Here is a 25623-nt window from a genome sequence, read left to right on the forward strand (position 1 = left end):
AAACATTTATTAAATATGTTCCCAAGAAGAAAGTGAATATAAATGTAAGAACATCTACCAGAAGGCCTGGAAAGAATTTAAGTCTGGGTAAGGAAACCAAAGGTTTGAGCTTTATCCCCTGGCCTTCACTGTCTTGTTATTTGTATCTATTTTCTCGGTTCTTGTTCCCATTACTGCTGTCATTAGGAACCTGAAATCTGTTTTACAAATTAGTAATAGTTGGACTGAGTTAAACCAAAAAATATGAAACAAAGAAAGAAAAGAACCAAGAATGATTGTAAACTACACTTACCCAGCATCTGAGCCATTGCCACACAACAAGAAATCCGTGGTGCCGTTCTTCTTGAAAATATTTTCTACAAAAAAAAATGAAAGTATAGTGAAATCAGAAATACTTTTGAACATCAACTCTCTAGATTTATAGGAAGTGTGATACACAACACAGACAGAAAGGTAAATTTAGTATTTGATGATTTTAGAAAGATACTTGTGGAGTAGCAGTTCTTTGAGATCTGTTCATTCTACTCTGCACACATGCACTAGAGATGGTTGTAGTATTTTGGCCAGCAACATCCACTGTGTTCCTGCATGCATTCTGAATGCCTTTATGCTCCCATACCAAGAGCACAGAAAAGATTGTGCATGGCCAAATGTGACTCAGTTTCTGCACCACTGTGGAATCTTTATCTAATACACCTTTCTAGCAGAGGTGAACAAGGTCAGGTCACTGAATATATATATGGGCAACACAAGTCGAAGAATTTCAGTTTCTGTACAGGTAAGTAATATTTCTTTGAGTTGTTCTCTCTCTCGCTCTCTCTCTAAATCCAAGCAATAATCAGATACAAGGGGGTGGATGCTCCGAGGCTACCTAAATAGAGATTACAGCACTCTGAGAAAAGATATGTATAAATTGTATGCTTCCATTACGGAAAAATGCTTGGTAAAAGTACGCATTGAACCCCAAGTAGCTGATTTAAACATCTACAAAATGGAGATTCAAAAACAACAAGGTGTCCTGTATCAGAGAAGTAGCCGTGTTAGTCTGTAGCTTTGAGAACAACAAGAAGTCTTGTGGCCTGAAAGTCTAGGCTTCTTTAAAGATAGTAAATAGCCCAAGATAGTAGATACATGTGTTTTAAAAAGGGGTAACTGGGTATTGTAAGTACCCAGTTTTAACTTTTTCCACTTAGCAGCACAGGTTTCTCTGGTGGAATCTTTCCTACTATCTATAAGATTATTCCTGACTTTTGAAAAACAGGTCAAACTCTCCTTGGATAGTGAGAAGGAATTGGGAGGGATTTGGATGAAGGATGTTTACTATAGTAAGATGAAGGCCTACAACATAAACCTATATATGATAGGTCTGCTATGAAACCTAAGTCTTAAGCCACAAAGAACAAGACTGTGCCGATGGTAAGCTGTGAGCAAGAGAGAGGCTTTGCTAAGAGAATGTAACACAAACAGGGTTAATGGTATGAAACACTAAAAGGCACTAGGCAGCTGGGAGTACATTCCAGAGGGGTCATAACAGAACCCATCTTGAAGAAACGTCTTGATAACAACATACTTCCCACAAATAACAGACATTCAGATCCAGGTTCAGTACACGGTCTAAACTGACAGCATGATGGTGACTGAACCCCCATGACAAGGGAAGGGGTGGTAACTAAGCAACAGCAGGTGGCAACCAGATAAGTCTGTGCAACTTGTTTGTACCTGTGTATAAAACTTAAACCCAAAGAGTTGTCTTTGTCCAACCTATGCAGACAGTGATGGATCCCATGTCACTGACTGAGCTCCCTCTATTGTTATGGGTACAAATTCTTAGACTACCTGTAAATATCTGATCTGGGGAAACTATTACTGTGCTTCATTTACAACAAACCTGGCTTGGTTGCCTTTATGTCTTATCTGATTTCATGGTGTTTTGGGGCTCTCTTGGCATCTACTACATTAACCATCTGTACAGGGCTAGCGTGATACGCAGCAGGAGCATACGCACACAGCCAAATAATTATCATCACTGACAGAGCAGGAGACCTATCAAAACATCACACAGATGACTTCTGACTACTACCTGAGTCTGTTGCTATAGAGGCTCCTGGATCTTGCAAGAAGTGTCAATGGCTTCCAAATGGAGCGGGGGTGGGGGAATGATCAAGATGTATCAAAATGATAGTGGTGAAAATCCTGGCCAATATGGGAGGATGTAGGGTGACTGTCATATGTGTTTCTCAAATATTTTTACATAGACCAATAAACCATCATTAATGGGGAGTGTGATGAACTCTGGAATTATGGCGTGGAGAATGTCTAGCAGTTTCTGTGAAGACATCTGCATTTCTCCTAATGGGCTGTGGAGGAACTCAGATATCTGCTTTAGCATTTCTTGGAAGCTCCTGCAGTCACCTGTATGATACAATGTAGAGGAAATCACTGCCTTGTCTGGAGATAAGGATTAAATAGCTATAGGCTATTGTTAGTCTTCAGTCTGAGGATGCTTCTCATCCCCAGAAATTTCCTCTATAGGGCTTGGGATCATGTGGCATCATGTGAAGCATTGTAGACTTTCACCTCTGAACATGGAGTGGGGAGATCTCTGTAAGGTGTGGTGTAAGAGAAATATGCCTTCTAGGTCAAAGACCTTAGGGGTTCCTATATAGCCATGCTGGCACCTTATAAGAATAAGCAGAACCCCTTGTTTGTAACAAACGAATAATGACAGGAAATAAAAACAAAAAAACCTTAATCAAATGAAAAGTCCTCAGTGCACTGGGTGCAGTACTACTCAAATTTCACCTGACTGCCCTTCCATTAGGTGAAATTTCAATGAGTGGTGGTGTGACCCAATGCTGCTAGATCTATATGAAATCCTAGATTCCCTCTTTGGTTCATAAATATCGTAAGACTTATTAGGGGTTCTCTCCACACTGTGCTCTGACTCACAGGATGAATATGAATGTTTCATATATAAGGAGGTGGAAATGCTGCAGCACTAGGAAATATGGAGGCTTAATGGAACTCAATTAATCAGATTCTGTTGAGGATTATTTATACTTAAGTAGCAACTGCTGGGCTAATGAGAAAATTGGATCAGAAACTGAGAGGATGTAAGTGAGAGGAACAGAAATTTGAGAGAACTCGGGGGAGCTCAGAGTAAAGCCTTCAGTAAGTAGAGAGGTCTACATGGAAGTCTTCTCCAGCTATAAACCTGCAATACACACTACAGCTTTGTGAGAGAAGAACTACACACATGGTAAAAGGACAACTGCCTGGTATGAATTCGTGGTTAAGAGGTCAAGAAACAGGTCTGGCTGTGAAACACAGTGGGGACCAACCTGTGAAAATATCCAACAATAAAATATACACAGTGTGCAACATGACCAAGTTAACATTTGTGAAAGATCCTGAACTTTTGAATTCACTGTCATCTGCCATGCTGTATTCTCCAGTTGTAATATTAGCTAGTGTCATAGTTTTGCATTTAATAATTAAAATAAAAATGAGGAATAGATAGACATTTTCTGTCATGTTATTTCTCTGGTGTGTTTTAAAATTTGTTTTTATACCAGTGTCTTTCCCACATCTGCAGCACAAAAAAGGTCTCTCTCCTGTGTGAATTCTCTGATAATTTTGGATATTGCTTTCAGTGAAAACTCCTCCTACATTCTGTGCTTTTGACAGGATTGGTGCCTAAATGGACCTTTTTTTTTTCCAGTGGGTTTTGAAAATTTCCTTACTGTTGAAGCTTTCCCCATGTTTGGTGCACATTAACAGTTTCCCTCCTGTCTGGATTGCTTGGAAAGTTTTCATAGAGCCCAAACCGGTAAAATTTCCTTCCACATTCAGTGCATGCAAATGACATCCTTATTCTGGTCAGAGTCATGCATTTTAACTTCTCCTTTAGTAGTGACTACACAGTGCTTATTGACATTTTTGCCTAGGTCTGAATGCTCTTTTGTAGTTGGAGATTTCCCACAGTAGTGAAAACTTCCTCTTATTCAGTGCATACAAACACTTCTTCCAGTGCAGTTCCGCTGGTGTATGTGGAGATATTTCTTCTGCATAAAACTCTTACTTCCCTTGCCTAACTAGTGCCTATCCTCAGAGAATGATTCGGTGTGTTTTCACATTCCTCTGTTCTCATCTATACTTTCAGCATTGCTAACTATGGTCGTGACATGCATAAGGAAAAAAGTGATAGAGAACATATTTGAAATGGGAAAAGCAAGCAAATTAGGTCAATCTTCAATAAAACTGTTCACTCTCCTCATCAAAAGACACAAATCTGCAGTCTACTTAAATGTACAGTTGTAACTGTTCAGCACACTTTACAAGGCAGAACTTCTAGGAATTACATCACAGAAAGAGCTAACGTGAATTTCAGTTACTATTGTATCATTCTGAGAAACACAGATGGACATTATCAGAAACTTTGGGAACAGTATTTCCATACTTTTCATGAGGAAGAGATGATCATAGAATCACAGAATCATAGAATACTAGGACTGGAAGGGACCTCGAGTGGTCATCAAGTCCAGCCCCCTGCTGATGGAAATTAGATGAGAGATGATGGAAATTAGAGAGGGAGAATTGTAGCACCAGTAGCAGAAATTATCCAGGACATTTGCAAACCACTCTGGCATTTTGATGACTAATGTGTTTTGGCAGCAGTTCAATGGTAGTTTCAGTAATCATTTACAGTGCAGGACTCATGTGTGCATGTTAAAGTGTTTGTGTAAAACATCATTTTAAAAGGAAATAAGAGGACAGTTTACCTGCATCATTAATAAACACATCAAAGGAGTCCCATGTCTTGTCATCTAACGTAATAGTTCCGTTGGTGGAGTTAAACTTCCTGACACATTTATGTTTTAAATTGCCCTTAAAGAGCTGGAGGCCTATGAGGGCAAAGACACTCAAGCAAAAAAGAGTCAGGATCATCACATCAGTAAGCTTCTTAACAGATTGGATCAATGCACCCACAATGACCTTCAGTCCTAGGGAGATAAAATTCAACAGTTTACAAACTGAGAAACTGAAAGACACGTACTATTCTTTTTGAAATGTAAAACATACAGAAGTCATGAAAGAATAAAACTTTTCTGACTATGGAATAAGTCAAAACTGAACAACATCTGACCCAATAATAACAAATATTAATTATAAAGCATAAGTCTTTTGAGGTTTTGATGGTAAACAGTCAAAACAATAATAAACAGAAACAATCAGAAGAGCTTTCATGTAATAAACATTATAAAGATAAATCAAAATCCTCAAAGACATAAACAAACAAAATAAATTACATGGCAAATTCTTTCTAGTGCTCAAATCATTCTGACTGGGCCAACAATCCTGAGACATCACCCATGTCCACAAATCCAATGGTATCTGTAGCATCCGAAAGTCATACAGACAACAAAAAGATAAAAGATCTGCACAAAACCACAATAATGAAGGAGAACATCACTTGTAGTCAGCAAAAAACATTCAGAGATATGGACTTCTTACCTGAGATTACTGAAATAGTTTTTAAAGCCCTCAGAACCCTGAATGTGCGAAGGACTGAAACCTTTTTTAGGCCACTAAACTCCCCAGCATATCTGTAAAATCAACACATGACATAACATGCTATTGAATTAAATGAACAAAGCAACTATTTTATGTGCTTTCTTCCTAAATGCTAACACTTCTGGGTATATAATTTCCAATGCATTAACAAATCATCTATCAAGGACGAATCCTAAGTACTGTATATTATAAATCTATTTCGTGGTTACAGCAAATGGAACCTATTTACATAATAGAGCTTGAACATGTTGTCAACTTCCTACAATGAACTTTTAAATTTAAGCTAAAATAACATAGAAATTACTCAGAATTATGTATTTCAATCACAGGAAGAAAAAAGTAATTTCTTTTTGATGAGGTTCTGAAGTTAACCTTCAGAGTATGCTTCCTCCCCAGCTACACAGTAAAGGATATCAATCCCCCTTGCATCACAGGCCAATCTCCTAAAAAAATCTATTCTTTTACCAAAAAAATGAACTATAATCTACCCTTTAGCATTATCTTCCACATTCCCACAATGCAAAGCAATTAATTATCCCCCCATCTGCAAACAGCCCTATCATCCCTTCCCTTCTCCCAACACTGAGTCCCCAGTAACTGCAGCTTTAACACTTCTTGGCTTCTTTCCCAGCTCCTTCTGCTATTGCCCTCTCCTCCTTTGTCCCCCTGCATGTATGCCCCTACCCACACATGAATACGTGGATGCATGCGTGCGTGCGTGCGCGCGCGCACACACACACTGTTCTTTTGGCCGAGCAGGAGGTCAAGCTCAAGACTGAGTCACGACTTCACAGGTAGAAATATTAATTCCAGGGTGACTTGGGCTGTTTCTCCTAGTTTATTTTACATACAATCTGTGTGGGTTTAGAGCTTGAGCTTGACCTTCACTTACACACACTTACAGAGGCACATGCAATTTTACATTTCTCTTTTCCTTTAATGGTATCATTTTGCTATTCTTTCTCTTAGAATAGTAGTCAGTACCCAGTTGTGCCATGTGAACTAGCAGCAGAAAGGGACTTATGGGCCTAATCATATAATCATAGACTACTAGAACTGGAAAGGACCTCAAGAGGTCATTAAGTTCAGTACTTGCCCTCACAGCATGATCAAGCACCATCTATATCATCCCTGTTAGATATTTATTTGATCTGTTCTTAAATATCTCCTCTGCCATGTGTTATTTATTTTAGTTCACATGGTCCTCTGCAAGCCCCGAGCAGGGGCAGCAGCAGCAGCAGCCCACAGGCGCCAGACAGGCAACGTGGACCCCTGAGCATGACTGCGGGTGGTTGGACTGAGCGGCTTCTGCCCCTTCATTATACCTGATATGAGGGTCAAGTATACTTGGATCCCTGGACTATTTTGGTTAATCCAAATGGCATATGAACCATGATTTGGGCACTGGCATCCAAGGAAACATGACTCCTCACATCACCCCCGGGAAGACAACCCTATCAGAAAATTCCTCACTGTCTTGTGGGTAGGTTTGGCAGATCCAAAAGCAATGGGAGAAAACCCAGACAGAAAATCCGGAGTGGCAACCCTCAGATGGTTAGCAGGGAGGATTTGTCAAACCTGTTTTCTGGTATCTCCTTGCAGATACCTCAGTTCCAAAGGTACTGACTTCTGTCTTTCCTTTGGATTCAGCTGGGGCGACTGAGACAGGGACAGCACCACTTGGGCAATGCATTTGCTCCAAACGCTAGCCCAGGCAATGCAGCATGTAAGAGGGTGCCAAATGGAGAGGACACTCCATCCTTGCTGATAGCATGGAAACAACATGGGAAGTGGCACTTATGGGTTATAAGCCCTCCTCAACTGGCAAAGAGGAGGACACCACGGGTTACTTTCATAGGTGGGAGTAGTCATCACACTCCACTGGTCAGTTACCGCCCACCTCAAGCTGGGCAGCCCCCGTTCAATAAGGTGCTGACCTGCCACACCTGCCTTCTTCATTGGGTGCATGGGGATTGACCTAAATCAAAAAGTAGATGTAAATGACATACCCACCAAAAAACAAAATAATAAATCAACTTGCTTCCAGCTTGGTAGCTGGAATCTGCAGACCACATGTCCAGGGCTTGAATCTGCCCCATGACCTTATGAACACTGACTCAATATGCAAAACAGCAGTCATAGATCAACAGCTACACAAATGGAAGATCAACGTTGTTGCTCTCCAGTAAACCAGGATGGTAGATGCTGGGTCAGTGAAAGAAACCAACTACACTTTCTTCTGGAAGGGCTTGAGTTCAGAGGAACACTGCCTCTATGGAGCTGCATTTGCTGTTTTGAACAATCTGCTGAAATCTATCAGTACATCCACAGATGAATCAGAATGCATTATATCCTTGAAGCTCTGCACTAAGTTAGGCTATGTCAAGGTCATCAATGCTTATGCACCCACGTTGACATTGTGCACCAAAGACAAGGATCACCTTTATTATAATCTTCAGAAAGTTATCGACTCCTTTTCAACTGGCAAACAACTTCAGTGTAAGAGTTGGACGCAAATGTCAGTCCCTTGCCCATCTGACTCGGTCATCATGGCATTGGGAAAATGAATGAAAATGGTCAAAGTCTTCTCCAATTCAGCTGTCAGAATCAGCTCTGCATCACTAGTGCTTCCTTTAACTTGAAAGAGTGTAACAAGGTTTCATAGCACCACCCCTGGTCACTGGCATCAACTTGACCTTATACTGGTACACAGGAAACATCTCAACGCCATAAAATTTACGTGCACATATCACAGCACAGATAATGACCCGGATCACTCCTTGATCATCAGCAGAGTGAAAATCGTTCCAAAGAAACTCTATATGACAAAAGAATGCAATAAGCCAAAAATCAATACCCTCAATACCAGAGATGCGATGAAATGCTCTGTCTTCACAGATGATCTCACTCACAAAATGGAACACAAACCTGAACGACAAACCGTGGATGAAATGTAGTCCATGCTGAGAGATGCAATCTATGAATGTGCCATATCTGCCTTTGGAACATGTAAATTCTGTAACAAAGACTGGATTGATGAACATGCTGACATTCTTAGGCCTCTTCTTGAAGTAAAACAGAAGGCACATCTGAATAACTTAAAGAACTCATCTCAAAGCACAACAGATCAACTTCCACATGCAAGATCTGTTCTTTAAAAAGAATCCAGGTGGTGTGCAAACAAGTATTGGGCCAGTCTATGTACTAATACTCAAAAGGCATCTGATTTTGGCAACCTGAAAACCATGTATGATGGATTGAAGAAAGCTCTCGGACCAAACATTACCAAAGTCACACCACTGAAGTGTTTAAATGGACAGGTGATCACAGACAAAAAGCTGCAGCTGCCCAGATGGGTGGAACACTACTCAAGTCTTTATTCTCATGAGCATACAATACAACCTGAACTTGACAACCTCATCCCAACTCTTCCAGAAATGTCTCAGGTAGATGCACAGCCTATGGAGGAAGAAATTTCTCAAGCTCTTGATGCACTCTCAAGTGGAAAAGCACCAGGAAACGACAGAATCCCAGCTGAAGTCCTGAAGGCAAACAAGACTGTGCTCTTCCCCTTCGTCTATGAATTACTCCCACATTGAGTCTATCCAGAAACACAACGTGGCTTCAGGGCTGGCAGGTCAACAATGGACATGATTTTCTCACTTTGACAACTACAGGAAAAATGCCCACCAACCTTACTCAAGTTCATAACATCCTCTCACGAAAACATGAAGGCAACAGTGCAATATGATAGATTTACATTGGAATTGATGGCAAGGAATAGAAGAGTCAAACAAGGGTGTGTTCTTGCCCCTACTCTCTTCAGCATATTCTTCTCAGTTCTATTAAACTGTGCATTTCAAAACTCACGCAGCAATATATTTCTCCACACAAGATTAGATGGCTCCCTCTACAAACTGGCAAGACTCAAGGCCAAAACTAAGGTAAAGAAAGTCCTCATTAGGGAACTCCTCTTGGCAGATGATGCAGCTTTCGCGGCTCATAATGAAGACATGCAACAGTCATTGATGGATTCTCTGTCCAGAGCCTGCATTTTGTTTTCCTTGATATAAGCATGAAGAAAACTGTTGTATTCACTCGAGGTATACCTCAGCGACCCACTGTCATTCTGGATAATGGCTCAATAGATGTGGTTCAACAATTCTGTTACCTTGGCTCTACTGTCACCACAAACCTATCCATGGATGAAGAACTGAACATCGGAATTGGGGAGGCAGTTATGATTTTCGGCAGACTTACAAAACGAACATGGAGCAATCCTAAGCTGACAGTGAAAACAAATATACTAATCTAGCAGACATGTGTATTGAGTATCTTGCTATGTGGTTCTGAGGCATGGACCGCCTACTCAAACCAGGAGGAAAAATTGAGCAGCTTCATCTTCGCTGCCTCTGCAGAATTATGAATATCAGCTGTCAAGGCAACATTTCAAATGCAGAGGTCCTGTCAAGATCTGGCATACTCAGCCTCATAGAGATCCTGAACAGCAGAAGACTACAATGGCTTGGTCATGTGAGAAGAATGGGTGACAAACGTCTTCAAAAAGTAATCCTCTTTGGTGAACTGTCATGTGGGTTGAGAACAAAAGGAAGACCAAAGCTAAGATTCAAGAATACATGCAAAAACACCATGAAAAAATTCAACATCTATCCAAAATCCTGGGAATCTACATCATCAGATTGAAATACTTGACAATGATTGCTACGACAGGGCACATCATCCTTCAATAGCATATGTGCAAACCATGCAAAAGAACTTCGTCTTAGAAGGAAAAACTGTCAGACTCAAGAGTCTGGAAATAGACTGACATGCAGTTATTGCAATCAACTGTCCAAATTCAATATTGGACAAATAAGCCATGACAGAAGCTGCAGACTCAAACACTGCTCATAGATCCTTACCGCTGCTGCTAACCACTGTCTCTTGACATGAAAAGGGGCCTTAAGTATCTTCCGTAGTGGAACTACAAAGTTTGTGGCTCTATTGGTGTGTGTAAAGGGAAGTTCCTTACCTCCTCTTTGATTGTGTTGCAGCCATTCTGCTGTGACTGGAATCACAGTGGGATCAAGCTGTCTGTGCAGACAGCTCAGGAGAATTCTACAGGGAATGATTCCAGCCATTGTTGGTATGGAGTACAGTTCATACTGTCGACTACAATAAAATAATTGGAAACACTACAGATGATAACATTGTCTGTTTATTGCCTTGCTGTGATAAAGGGAAATCAAGATAGAAGGAACTAAAGGACTCTGCCTTTGGAACTCAGAACACTCCAGAATGTTTGCAGAAATCATACAAAACCTGGACTAACAGCTTCTGACTCTCATTGGCACTTATATTTGAAAGGAAACTGACATGAAAATAGGCATTCCCTATGAGTGCTGGATTGCAAATATTTTGGACATACTTAAGTAATAATTGGGATAGTGATTTAATGGGCTTGATTTTATGTTCCTCCTCTGGCTGCCACTGTGATAGCTTTCTAACTTGAGCAGTGGAAATTCAAATTCTGTTTCTGGTAATGAAATCCCAGATATAAGCCACCATTCAATTGTGTCTGTATGTACATGGCCATAATGCCTTCATATACATGAATTCACACAGATTCAGATATTCACCTACATTTCATGACACTACAGATATTAAATCTCAATGCCTGTCAGATCAGACCCTTTTCCTATTTCAAATAAAGACGCTGCTGGCTTCTGTGTGATGGAATACAGCATGTCTTATAGCTGTCCTTGCCCACTGTACAAACCCTTTTATCCTTTTGTGTAGAATTAGTATAATGTGGCTATCTTCTATACCATATTATAAAGGAGATACAGGAACAGTAGATAGCATTTCCAGATAAATATATTGCTCTTCAAGATGATTTTGTACCTTGAATGCAAAGTACTACACTTTAGCCACTTCAGAGAAAAGTTCAAGAGAAAAATGAAAACAAGCAAAAATACTTTACCTGCATGATATCCCTTAACAAATATATACACTCATACTTACGCCATAACAATCACACCGAAATCCAACCAATTCCAGGGATCTCGAAGGAAAGTGAATTCATTCAGACAGAATCCTCTTGCTAATATTTTTATCAATGACTCAAAAGTGTAAATGCCAGTGAAAGTATACCTAGGAAGTTAAGTGTCCAAAAATGTGAGAGCATTAGCAATTAATGGAGGAAGCACACATTCAGCATAGTCTGTGAGCTGCTTCAGAGCCCCCAGGAGCTCACCCAATGTCCCTATTGAAGATCATTGAAAGGACCCATCCATTTCAATAGGTGTTGGATCAGGACCAAACTCATCAGCAGTTTGAAATGTTAGCTGATAGCCATCTGGATACAGTTATCAACATCCGGGTCTTCAACATATTCACTAGCATCTGACAGCTTTCTTTGCTAAAATCTTAAGGTGTTTCATATTGGGCGCTCCAAATCTGAAGCACCCATAGTCACATTAACATATTTTAAAAATGTTAACATAATTCAAATAATCACTTGCCAATGTGCCAAAATACCTGTAAATTGGTCACTTTGTGAACTCGATAACTATTTTTTGACAAAGAACACTGAAAAACTTGCAGTAATGCAAACTTACAGGGTCTTCATTTTAAAGGTAGCATTATTTTAAATGGTAATCGTAAATTCTCTGCCGGTTTTTCTAAAAGCGCTTGTCACTTTGGCAAGACCAAGGTCTGCTCAGAGAAATCTAAAAGCATTTGATACTCAGCAAATATATTCAAAAATTATTTAACAGCAATATAGCCCTTTCCATTGAGAAAAATTATCTTGGAAATACTGTTCAGATTCACTGAAAGCATTTCATGTCTCACAGTATATAATAGTCTGTCTAAATTTTGACTCCCTTACATAGCAATTTAGATAGGTACTCCAATTAGAAATGGAGATGTATATTAAAATTATGCCACAGTTTTATTCGGTTATTACAGTTAGCAAAGTGGATGAGCTGATAGACTGAACTTAGATGCTGATTTTGCAGTGTGCTCCAAAAGGGATTTATGCAGTTGCAGGGATCCAGCTATTTCGAGGTCATTATAGGACCCGATGTTGCCAGTAGCAACTGTTCAAAACTCATGAGCTAGGCTCAAAAAAGATACGTGATTAACTTAAAAATAATGGCATTTTTTTAAAAACAATGGATTTGGGGTTCTTTTTCTTTGCCTTTGGTTGTTGAAGCCATTCAGGTTCACATTTTCAAGGTTTTCTCTACAACCAGGAAACTACACAAATCAACATTATTAAAAGGAATTTAAAAAGAGACCCACTTCATCAGATTTATCTGACAAAGTGGGTCTTTGCCCATGAAAGTTTATGCTCCAATACACCTGTTAGTCTATTGGGTGCCAGAGGACTTCTCATTGTTTTATTCAATATTGACATTGGTGGAAGACTTGTCTGGGTAACCAATGAGAAGCAACTGACGAAGGACTTCAAGGCTTAGATCAATGATAAGGAAAAGATAAGGAAAATAATTTCAGCATGTTTTTCTACAGGTAGAGCCTCTCTAGGCGGGCACCCTTGGGACCTGACTGCTGCCAAATGAGAGATTTGTCTAACAGCATTACTAACAATTCCACTGCTTACTGGACTCTTAGAAGACATTTAGGGATAATATGCAGCTAAATAACGGTACAGAACACTGACAGCCAGGATTAATGGCTGAAAACAAACTTTACAAGATCACAGAAATCATGATAAATGGTCATCCAGCTAACTATCAGAGAGGTAGCCATGTTACTCTGTAGCTTCGAGAACAACAAGCCTTGTGGCACCTTATAGAATAACAGATATTTTGGAGCATAAGCTTTCGTGGGCAAAGATCCGCTCCATCAGATGCATGAGTGGGGGGGTGGTTTCAGAGGGGTATTTAACGAGTGGGGTCCCAGTAATAGGGAGGGCCAGAGCTGACAAGATCTGTTCAGCAAGGTGGAAATGGCCCAGTATTAACAGTACTTATCAAAAGAGGAAAAAACAAGTCAGATCAGACAGGGGGATGTGAGCCTTAGTCAGAGTCTAATAGGGAGATATTAGCACCCAGAGCAGAGAAACTGCCTTTGTAAACTGCGAGCCACTCCCAGTCTCTGTTTAATCCATGGTTAATGGAGTCAAATTTGCAAATAAATTGGAGCTCAGAGATTAATGGAGAGAAAAATCTGTGAGCTGCAATTTATTTGCAAATTTGACTCCATTAACCATGGATTAAACAGAGACTGGGAGTGGCTCGCAGTTTACAAAGGCAGTTTCTCTGCTCTGGGTGCTAATATCTCCCCATTAGACTCTGACAAACGCTCACATCCCCCTGTCTGATCTGACTTCTTTTTTCCTCTTTTGATAAGTGCTGTTGATACTGGGCCATTTCCACCTTGCTTAATAAACTTTGTCAGCTCTGGCCCTCGCTCTTACTGGGACCCCACTCTTTAAATAGCCATCTGAACCCCCCCCCAACTCATGCATCTGATGAAGCAGGTCTTTGCCCACAAAAGCTTATGCGCCAAAATATCTGTTAGTCTATAAGGTGCCACAAGACTTCTTGTTGTTCATCCAGCTAACTAAAATCATGATGGATTATGGATGTTGTGAGATGAGAGAGTGCCAGATTAGAGAGGTTCAACTTATACTTTACTTCTCATATTCTTCTTTCACTTACCAGACTATAAATCCAGAGTGACTTCAATGAGTGAATGAAAATAGGTGATGGCCCTCTAGCCATTAAGCAATAATTCTGAAGTTCCAGAATACTCAAAATTCCTACCGACCCCCAATATAATGTTACCTTGCATGAGGACTACAAGATTAGGCCAATTAATTAGAACTATAGAATTATAAAAAAAACAAATTCCTACTGCAATACTCACTCGACATATTTGATCCATAAAGAAGGTGAAGATGTGTTAGACTTCTCAGGAGCCTCATATACAGCAATGAAGCCACAATTGATTAAAATAGTGCACATAATAAACATAGTGAACAATGTAAATAACAGGAATTAAGGCAAAGAACTTTGTAGAGTAATAAAACAACATGACTAGTACAGGAAGTGTCTTAACAGTTGTGGATTTACTATCTGACTTCAAATTCTATGACATGCTTAACAATTTTATTTTAATATTATTCATTTTAATTAATATCACCTCATAACATACTATTAGGAACATTATTTATGAAACAGTAACATTTAAGGTACTAAGACTGGAACTTCATTGGATGAGGCATCGCACATATTATGTAACAAGAGATAGTCCCTACCAATACAAACTTGTGACATGGCCCCCTTGCACACACATACTACAATTTGCAGCCTTGGCTGGATCCCCAAGACCTCCATGCCCTGGTAAATATCTCAAAGGGCTCATGGTCTCAATGGCTAAGAGTGGCAAAAAGCGGGGAAAGTGATGCATTTTTACTCTCATTTTACAAATTAAAAACTGATGCGCAAAGAGAGAATGGCCCCAGATCCACAAAAGTATTTAGATTTCAAGCGAAGTTAGGAGCCTAAGTAGCTTTGTGGAACTGGGTCTAAGTGATTTGCCCATTGACTTGCCCATAGTTGTGACAGTAGGAACTGAACCCACTTGTCAATGTCCCAGGTTCATACCTTAGCCATAAGAGTATCCCTCACCACACAAAAACAGCTTGTTCAAAATGGTATGTGTGGAAAATATCTCACTGCTTGCCACTACTCTCCTTCTCCCCTGCATTTCCCTCATACAATATGTTGCTCACATTTGCGGAATCTCCATCTTATACTATAAGCTCTATAGGGTGGGAACAATGCCTTTGTATGTGTACTGCAACGGGATTGTACCCTGGGACACTAATACAATACAAGTGAATTCATCAGCCAGCTCTGAGGCCAGTATTCTGTTATGCCCTTTCTATAGATGAAGAAACAGAGATGAAGTAACTCATCCAAAATCCCAAAGAAAGTGGTGGCAGGGGTTTGTACTACCACACATATGGGATCAACAAAAGTGCTGAGCACAGTTCAGTAACATCACAAGTGTAGATCTCCACTTCCAACTGGAGCAAAAAGCTAGGCAGCTGCAGTCTCCAAATAGCAGATGTGATCCATGTTCACCCACCTCTGGAGGAAAGTACAGATAAGCTAAGAGGAAGGACACCACATTCTCTGTGAACATGCAATCCAGGAAGCAGAAGTGTGTACAGAAGATCTCCCCTCCTCAATTTTCTCTATGTCAATTAGCTGCAAGTTTAGGGTGGGCTTTGGATAAAAGAACACACTTCTCAGGGTGCTCATAATACCCTTGCAGGGCTCCATGTGATTGGTGAAACACTTGGATCCATACAGTGGCAGAACCAAGCCCTTTCTTGGGCCTGAGTAACATTATGGCATTCCGGAGTAACTTCCCAGAATGAAATTGGTGAAACATTCTAGTGAACCAAGCCCATTGACTTTAATGACATTACTTCTACCTTTCACAGATACAAGTGAGATCAGAATTGAGCCATCTGCCACATGGTTTCCAAGGCTGTCCATCCTCTGTACAGTTATATCCCTGTAATTTCCAATTTCATATACTAATAATTTTGAATTACTTTAGAAATTATTATTATCCACAAGATATCTGGAACACACGTATCACTACTGCTAGAAAAAGCTAGAGACAGCATATGTTCTAAACTAGAACAACTACAGTATAACACCCATATTATCTTGTATCCACTATCAAAAAAAACCTGAATGAGTAAAGCCAACTGAAAGGATATTTGTGTACCAAAATTTTAATCACTGCTCTTCTGATTGGATGAAAAGGGCTAAATATACATAAGGCACGTGTGGCAGTAAATCGGAAGATTGTTTTTCGTTTGTTCAGTACCATAAATGTCTTTAAAGAAAGAAAACATGAGATATGATATTAAATAAATTAAACTTTTACAGAAATCGAATTGAGGATATAAATGGTTTATATTTGTGTCCAGAGCTGCAGACCATAGGTAAAAGTCTGACTTCAGGACTTGCATTTTGTTTAAACCTAAAACACCTTTTTTGTAATTCTTGTCTATTACTTTCAAGTTGCTATATATGTATACGACATAATTTTCAACATGAATATACAATACTGTGTAGTATGGAGAAAGAGAAGTTACTCACCTGTGTAGTAACGATGGTTCTTCGAGATGTGTCCCCGTGGGTGCTCCACAGTAGGTGTCGGGCTTGCCCTGGCGCCGCAGATCGGAAATTTCCAGCAGTCTCCATCGGGTCGCGCATGTGCCGATGTGCGTCGGTCCTTCGCGCGCTTACGGTCATGTGCACGATCCAGTCCCCGCCAGTTCCTGATCAACCACTCCAGATGCCTCTGAAAAACACGAAACAGAGCTCTGAAGTGGGGAGGAACAGGTGGATAGTGGAGCACCCACGGGGACACATCTCGAAGAACCATCGTTACTACACAGGTGAGTAACTTCTCTTTCTTCTTCGAGTGGTCCCCGTGGGTGCTCCACACTACGTGACTACCCAGCAGTGACCCCAAAAAAGGAGGTGGGTACCCAATTTATGTGCAGCTTGCCCTTGAAAGGACTGCTGTCGACAGGTGTGTATCCTCATCAAACACCCAGTGCATGGCATAGTGCTTGGCAAAGGTGTCGTAGGATGACCAAGTCGCCGCTCTGCAGATGTCTCTCAGTGCGATTCCCTTGAAGAAGGCCGTCGACGCTGCCATTGCTCTAGTGGAGTGAGCCCTGGGTGGAACTGGCAGAGGAGTCTTGCGAAGCTCATAGCACAGTCTTATGCAGGATACGATGTGGTTTGAAATCCTTTGTGAAGATAGGCCTTCCCCTTTCGACCTGGGTGCGAGGGACACCAGGAGTCTGTCCGTTTTCCGAAAAAGCTTAGTCCTATCTGTGTAAAAGGCCAACGCCCTTCTCACATCTAATAAGTGCAGCCATGCCTCCTTGCTGGAGTTGTGAGGCTTAGGACAAAACGAGGGTAATACTATCGGTTCGTTAATGTGGAACTCTGAAGAGACCTTTGGAATGAAGGCTGGGTGTAATCGTAAGACCACCGCTTCCTTTGAGAACACTGTGCAGGGCAGTGTGGCCATTATTGCTGCAAGCTCGCTCACCCAACGGGCTGACGTAATCACAAGAAGGAAGGTTGTCTTCATGGTAAGTAACCGCAGGGGAACCGTGGCCAATGGTTCAAATGGCGGTCCGACAGTGTGTGGAGGACCAAGTCCAAACTCCATGATGGCGGTAGCAGTTTCCGAGGGGGATACAGGTTTGCTAACCCGTTTAGGAACCACGTGACAACAGGATGGGCGAATATGGTTGGCCCTTCCTCTTTGTGTCGAAAGGCTGATATAGCCGCGAGATGGACCTTTAGCGAGGATAGAGAGAGTCCCTCTCGTTTGAGCTCCAACAAGTAGTCCAGAATTACAGTTATAGGGGCGTCCAGAGGTGCTAACTGCTTGGAAGAGCACCAGGAGGTAAATCATGTCCACTTGTGTTCATACGTCCTTCTGGTGGAGGTCCTCCGACTGCACTCCAGGACTTGCTTCACTCCCTCCGAACATGTGCTCTCTAAGGCACTGAGCCATGGATTAACCACGCCTGTAGGCGGAGTCCCTGCGGATGTGGATGCACTATTGACCCCCGTGCCTGCGTTAGAAGGTCCGGTACTGCCGGTAGGGGAAACGGCCAGAGGCATGCCATGCGCAGAAGCAGCGGGAACCATTGCTGTCGGTCCCAGGTTGGGACTATGAGCATCATGTGTGCTCTCTCCCTTTTGGCTTTCTCCAAAACCTTGTGTATGAGTGTTGTGGGAGGGAACGCATAGAGTAGAGGGCCCTTCCATGGAATCGTGAAGGCGTCCCCCAAGGATCCTTGCCCTATGCCTGCTCTGGAGCAATACTGGGGACATTTCTTGTTGTTGTGAGTGGCAAACAAATCGATTTGGGGAAACCCCCATTTGTGAAACACTCATCGGAGCAGGTCGGAACGGATCTGCCACTCGTACATGAGTGCAAAGTGTCTGCTGAGTTGGTCCGCCTTTACGTTGTGGACACCCGGTAAGTATGAGGCTTTTAGGGTTACATTGTTGGCAATGCACCAGTTCCACAACTGGACAGCCTCCGCACAGAGCGCACGAGATCTGGCCCCTCCTTGTCAGTTTATATAAAACATGGTGGAGGTGTTGTCGGTATTTATCCCGACTACTTTTCCGTGCAGGTAATTTCGAAAACGCCTGCACGCATTGAACACTGCTCTGAGCTCTAGTATGTTTATATGCAGTGTCTTTTCCACGGGGGACCATAACCCTTGAGTGACTTTGTTGCCAATGTGCACTCCCCATCCCATATAGGATGCATCTGTTGTGAGAAAAACGGTAATTTGCGGTTGGTGGAAAGGCACCTCTACTAGTAGGTTCTTGCGATCTGCCCACCTTGCCAGTGACCTTTGCACCTCCATTGTGGGTGATACTATCCTGTGAACGGTATGGGCTATTGGTCTGTAAACGCTCACCAACCAATGCTGCAGGCCTCGCATATGCAGTCTGGCGTTTTGTACCACAAACGTGGTGGTCGCCATGTGCCCCAACAGCTGTAGACATGTTAGGATTGGGACAGCGGGGCTGTACGTTATTACTTGTACCAGGGATTTGATGGTGCGAAAACGGGCATCGGGCAGGTATACCCTTGATGTAGCAGAGTCTATTCGCGCCCCTATAAATTCTATATTTTGCTTGGGCTCGGTCTTTGACTTCGAGAGGTTGATGATGAGGCCCAGCGAGGCAAATGTTTTTGTGGTGATGTGTATCATTCGTAAGACCTCTGCTTTGGAGGTTCCTTTCAGCAGGCAGTCGTCTAGGTATGGAAAAATGAAGACACCTTGTCTGTGTAGATACGCTGATACTACCGCCAGGGATTTGGTAAAAACTCTGGGTGCTGAAGAGAGACCGAATGGAAGAACTCTGTATTGGAAATGTTCTCTGCCTACTGTGAATCGGAGAAAATGTCTGTGCGCCGGATGAACTGCTATATGAAAATACACGTCCTATAAGTCGAGGGCTGCAAAACAGTCTCCATCGTCCAGTGCCGTGATTATGGAAGCAATTGTAGTTATTTTGAAACGCTGCTTGCGCAAATACCGATTGAGGGCCCGTAAATCCAGGATTGGCCTCCAACCTCCTGTCTTCTTCTCCGTCAGGAAGTACCGGGAGTACAAGCCTTTCCCCTGGAATTGCTCCAGTACTCTCTCCACCACCCCTATGAACATGAGGTGGTCTACTTGCTGTTTTAATTTTGTGTGGTGAGAGGGATCCTTGAAAAAAGGGCCTGGTGGGAGGGTTCGGTGGTGGCAATGATTGAAAAGGAATTGTGTACCCCGTGGCTATAATCTCCAATACCCATCAGTCTGTGGTGATGCTTTGCCATTGAGAGTAGAACAGTTTGAGCCGATGGTGAAACGTGTTGAGATTGGCACTGAGAGATGGTCTTGGTTTTGCAGTCCCCGACGTACCCGTCAAACCTGCTGTCTCATGGTTTGCCTGGAGGGGGCGCAGCCCTGTTGGGGCCAACATCTAGGGGCCCTGTACTGCTGCTGTTGCTGGCGCCCTGGTCATACCCCCCGTTGATATTGAGTACACTGTGGTTGATAAGTGTAACGCCTTTGTTGAGGGTAAAACTTCTTCCTCCTGTACGGCAGGGTGTATATACCCAGGGTCCTAAGTGTAGCTCTCGAGTCCTTGCTGGAGTGTAGGACCGAGTCAGTTGAGTCCGCAAATAACTTCTGCCTATCAAAGGGAAGAGCTGCGATTTTTACTTGCAGATCCCTGGGAATCCTGGACGTCTGGAGCCACGACTCCCTACGCATTACTACCGCAGTGGCTGTGGAACGAGCCGCTGTGTCCGCTACGTCTAAGGCAATCTGAACTCCTGCTCGTGAAGCTGTGTAGCCCTCCTGGATGATCGCTTTGAGGACCGGCTTCTTGTCCTCTGGAAGAAAATCCATGAGGGAGGTGAGTCTCGAATAACTGTCGAAAGTATGGTTCGACAAGTGAGCGGCGTAATTCGCCATTCGCAGCAGTAAGGCAGATGATGAGTAAACCTTTCTGCCGAGTAGGTCTAATTTCTTTGTGTCCTTGTCTGATCCCCCTGACCTATATTGGGACGTTTTGGCTCTGTGCTGCGAGGATTCAACCACTAGTGAATTCGGCTGTGGGTGACTGAGAAATTCCATGACCTTGGCAGGGACAAAATACTTCTTATCCACCCTCTTGTTTGTAGGAGGGATGGAGGCCGGAGTCTGCCATATGTTGGTGGCTGACTCCATAATCACTTCATCTAATGGGATGGTGATCTTGGATGAAGCGGGGGTCTGAGATTTTTGAGGAGCTTATGGTGTTTCTCCTGCACCTCTGCCACTTGAATGTCCTGTGATTGAGCCACCCTTTTGGACAACTCTTGAAACTGTTTTAGGTCATCTGGGGGAGAGATATCTCCAGGAACAACTGCTTAATCTGGGGAGGATGAGGAGGCATCGCTATGATACATTTCCTCTAAGTCCTCAGGTTCCTGACTCTGTTCACGTTTGTTCTTTTGAGGTTTCCAGATGGGGTTCCAGGTCCTTTGAACCACTCTCTGACTGGGAAAATTGTGATGTTCCCCCAGGGTGAGACTGTGTGCTGCGATGTTGACGAGGCGTTGACGGGGATCTACCCCAAGATCCAGATCCCCTGTGCCAATGTCCCATGTGGTAAGGGCAGCCATAACAACAGGGGCAAGGGTCCGGTGATGGGGACCTGGACCATGACCTGAAAGTGTAGACGTGGCGTGTAGAAGGACGTGACCGTCGAGATGACACTGACAAAGGCGGGGATCCTCTGTGATAGTCTTCATAGGGATCCCTGCTGGAGGCTGGTGAAAAGTGTCTAAGCCCGGGGAATGGTGGCTGAAGGAATGGAGATGGAAGTCTGCGACAGGCTGTTGGAGTTGCTGCCCGATGACTCTCTGGGGGACAGCGAGGTGATAACGGCAGCGCAATGATCTCCGGGGAAGGACTGCGGTGCTGGGTCTTGGTCTTTGCTTTCCCCCGTTCAGGTGCCGCAGGTGTTCCCATCGGCGCCGGGGAGCTCAGCACCATAGTCAGTGCCGCACTCAGTTCCACTGCCCCCGGTGCCGCGCTCGGTGCCGCTGCCCTCGGTGCCGCGCAGGTAGTCTCCTCCGGCACCGATGGGCCCCGTGCCGGGTGCCCTCGCTCTGGTGCCATCGATGCCGCAAGACTCGGTGCCGTGGAAGCCGGTGCCACCATTTCCAGTGCCTGCAGAGCCCTCGGTGCTGCCTCCTTAACAGCTGGAGGCCCCTGCACGGGCACATGTGCCACGGCCTTCCCGCTATGAGAGGCCAGTGGACCTGGGCCCTGTGCTCCGCTGGTCCCGCTCGTAGAAGTAACTGGCAGGGATCGAGATGGTGAAAGCTTTTTCTTCTTCTGCACAGAGGAGGTCAGAGAAGCCGCCTTCCTCTTGTGCGAGCCCGAAGAGCCCTCCTTATGAGGTTTCTCCGATGTCCCAGGCTGGAGGGCCTTGTCGAACAGAAACATTTTTAGCCTCATTTCCCTGTCCTTTCGCGCTCTAGCTGTAAGCTTAGAGCAATGAGGGCATTTCTGGGGGACATGGGCTTCTCCAAGGCACCGAATACATTTGCTATGCCCATCTGAGGCAGGCATGGCCTCCTGGCATGATTCACATTTCTTAAAACCCGGCGAGGACATTGTTTGAACTTTAAAGTCTTTAAGTGCTAACAGGGCACTTAGCAGTTCATCAGTCCAGTAGCAGATAACAGTTAACAGATAACTTTCGAGGCTTTCAGATAGCAGACCCACCCGAGGAGCCCGCCTCCATCCTTTTTCTTGCTCTCTTTTCCTTTTTAAACTATATACACTCTAACATAAACTACTATAATAACTAAGCAACAACTTATAACTATTAACAATAAGTAAAACAGAGTTTATCTGTCTCAGGTGCTGGAGCCGGAGTGGATTCCGTCTGCAGCCGTTGGCGGTTGAGAAGGAACTGGCGGGGACTGGATCGCGCACGTGACCGTAAGCGTGCGAAGGACCGACGCGCATCAGCGCATGCGCAACCTGACGGAGACTGCTGGAAATTTCCGATCTGCGGTGCCGGGGCGAGCCCGACACCTACTGTGGAGCACCCACGGGGACCACTCGAAGAACATATTATACAACCCTTTGTCCAAAAAAGAAATTAGTCTATTAATAGATCATTTGGAAGTTCTCAGTTTGAAACTCCCTTTTTCAGCCCTGATCCTAAAAAAAAAAAAAATGTGGACATAAATCATTTTACTCATGCCAGTATTACCACGAATATAAATGGGACAACCCATGGAAGAGTCAATTCACATATGTCTCTAAGCATTGCAGAATTAGGGTCTTTGATGAACTACTTTCGCAGAATTCACTAATACTGATGTTACAACTGGTCCAGAAATTTTCAATAATGGTTTTTCATAAAAAAATACTAATTTGTCAAACCTGAAACTTTTCCCACAAAAGGGATAGTTTTGCTGAAATTTCAATTGGGAATGTTTTCTCCTAACAATTAGGATATACATTCAGTAGCTTTCTTTTCCTTTCTCAATTTCTCTAGTTGGAACTCTTTCCTCTTTGAATAAATGATGTACTTTGGACCAGAGAGAGACTGATTCTATTGCTCAGCTCTTTTGGCACTCAACTGGGAATATAGGAGACCTAGGATCAAGTCTCTGTGATAATGAATATTTAATTATTCATACAAAATGTAACAACTGCAACAGTAAATGCTTAGAAAAACCCACCCCAGTAGCTTGGTGGTTCTAGCATTAGCCAAGTTCTGGGAGACACAGGTTCAAAGCTCAATATTTCATGTATATTTCAAAGGCTAAAATATAGACTACAGAAAAATTTGTTGAAAAATTGATGGTCCTGTAAAAATATATTTATATGTTGCATTTCCTTATTAAAATTTGTAACATAAAAAAACAAACTGTGTCAAATAGTTCTAATTATTAGTAGCCTTCAGAGAGAAGCTGCATGTAGTGGCTTTGGCCAGCCAACACATAGGTCTAGTAGTTTGGAAAATACTTCAGGTAAAACAATAACTCACTTTTCTGCCATTATGTAGTAACAGATTTTTATATTGTGTCCCATGTTATATTCATTGTGACTGAAATTCCATTTTTAGAGAGAGCTAACATATATCACTAAAGTCCTATTTGAACCCTATTTGGAGGGCTTGCATGGAAGGTAAATAATGAATAAGCCTCAGGCTGATGTGTTTCATTCTGTTTGATTAATAGACTATAAAATTCAGGGTTTATTACATTATCTCTTATTTCTCAGAGTATATTAGGTACCTATTTTATTATAACTTGATTTAATAAAACTAGTGTGATATATCATTCAAAGGAATCACTGACAAATTCATCTTTCTGACCCCTCAATTAGAAAAGGATCTCTACTCATAACTGGTCAAGGAGGCATGAAAATCCTATTCCTCATCATAAGCATGTCTTCTCTGAACATCTTAATGAAGTAATGTTAAACCAACAAACTCTCCTCATGGCTCTAACCTTATGATCACTATAGTAAGGGTCAAGATCCTCCAATGGTTCCCCAATGAGCTCCTGAGGAGGGTTTCCATAGAGAGCAGGCAGCTTTTTGAAAGTCTGCAAGTCAAGCTGGGGCCGAGGTTTCTCTTCAGGCTGCTGAGCTGTATATTCCTTCTTGGCAGCAATTCGCTTCTCAATAGCAGCCAAGGATTCACATGTGAACTTGCGGAAATTGTTAGAACATGGTAGTGAGCAGTCAGCCATCTTTTCATCCTTTTCCTCCTGTCAGAGATTGTAGCCCTAGCAGTGGAAACAGCTAATAAGACATATTCACGTAAGTGACTACCAAAAACCTGTCAGATACAACCAACCATAGCTGGTTTTGCAGTTGGCTTATAACTGTACCTGCTTTTGTAGCTGTCAGTCTCCTAGGTAAACAGAACAAAACAAACATTACACAAACCGTTATCTGAAACTTGCATTACTTCTTAAATGAGATGCATATAGAGTTCACATTTAGAGTACATTTAAATGTTAGGGTCTACATAGATTTTATAGTTTTAGTGCATGATTTTCCATAGACTTTAGATGGAGTTGTGAGTGATGGGTACTTCTGAAAAGCTCTTTGACAGAATTATTTTCTAGAGTTTTAGGGGTGATCAACCACATCCATGTGGTTCTCATATTTTTTTCTCCTTCTTTACTCTTTCACTATACGCAAGAGGCCTTGAATATGACCTTCCAGCCCAGGAGTTTACTTTTCTTGTTGACAGTCAAGCACGTTGTTCACAGTTATTACTGTTAAGCACTGGAAAGAGCTCTCTGTCAGGATTAAGGGCACTGGCATCTTGAAACTCATAATTTCTGCTTCCATGAGGAGTAAGAGGTTAAAAAAAGATGCTTTATACAAATAATCCAAAAGTATATGGACGCTTCTCAAATATTAAATACATAACACCTAAGAGTTTACAATGACCTTAGCATGGAAAAGTACCAAGTGAATTGAAATGTTATTGTTCACATTTACACATTATTTATTACTAGTAGTAGTAGCATCCTTCAGTCTACATAGACTATGGAATGCGCCCTTTGTAGTTCTTACCTGCTCATCACTTTTTTCAAATCTTGCTGTAGTGTTTTATTGAGGATCAAAACAATATGGGAAAAATTACACAGAAATAAAGAATCAAACAAATGTATTGTAGCAAAATGAGCAGTAGTCAAGCCTTGCCACTTGCCTTACAACTATTAAGTGGAAGGTGGCAATATCCTCCAAGATTTTCTGGTGTTGCCAGACTGTTTTGTTGAAGAAAGCATGGGGTGCAATGAAGAATAGTACTTGTGGTCATTTTTAAATTCCCATTTCTTCTTTTTAACATCTTTGAATTTTGACTGAGTTATAGTCTAACACTGTTGCCTATAATATTAGGCTTGAAAGACAAG

At 42.3% G+C, this 25623-nt stretch overlaps 1 protein-coding gene across 1 annotated transcript in view; it reads right to left on the minus strand.

Annotated features, from left to right (window-relative positions):
• LOC142008336 (sodium channel protein type 5 subunit alpha-like) overlaps positions 1–24444 on the minus strand; it is a 116477-nt gene extending 92033 nt beyond the window's left edge. Inside the window, exons 1-7 of the mRNA XM_074985516.1 lie at positions 24202–24444; positions 16346–16464; positions 14473–14589; positions 11599–11727; positions 5515–5606; positions 4782–5003; positions 293–356 (exon numbers count right to left, since the gene is read on the minus strand). Of these exons, the coding sequence (XP_074841617.1) occupies positions 293–356; positions 4782–5003; positions 5515–5606; positions 11599–11727; positions 14473–14589; positions 16346–16464; positions 24202–24444 (986 nt within the window). The remainder of the gene's footprint in view (positions 1–292; positions 357–4781; positions 5004–5514; positions 5607–11598; positions 11728–14472; positions 14590–16345; positions 16465–24201) is intronic.
• Positions 24445–25623: the final 1179 nt, after the last annotated feature.

Source organism: Carettochelys insculpta, chromosome 2, assembly GCF_033958435.1.
Source record: "Carettochelys insculpta isolate YL-2023 chromosome 2, ASM3395843v1, whole genome shotgun sequence".
Taxonomy (NCBI): Eukaryota; Metazoa; Chordata; order Testudines; family Carettochelyidae; genus Carettochelys; species Carettochelys insculpta.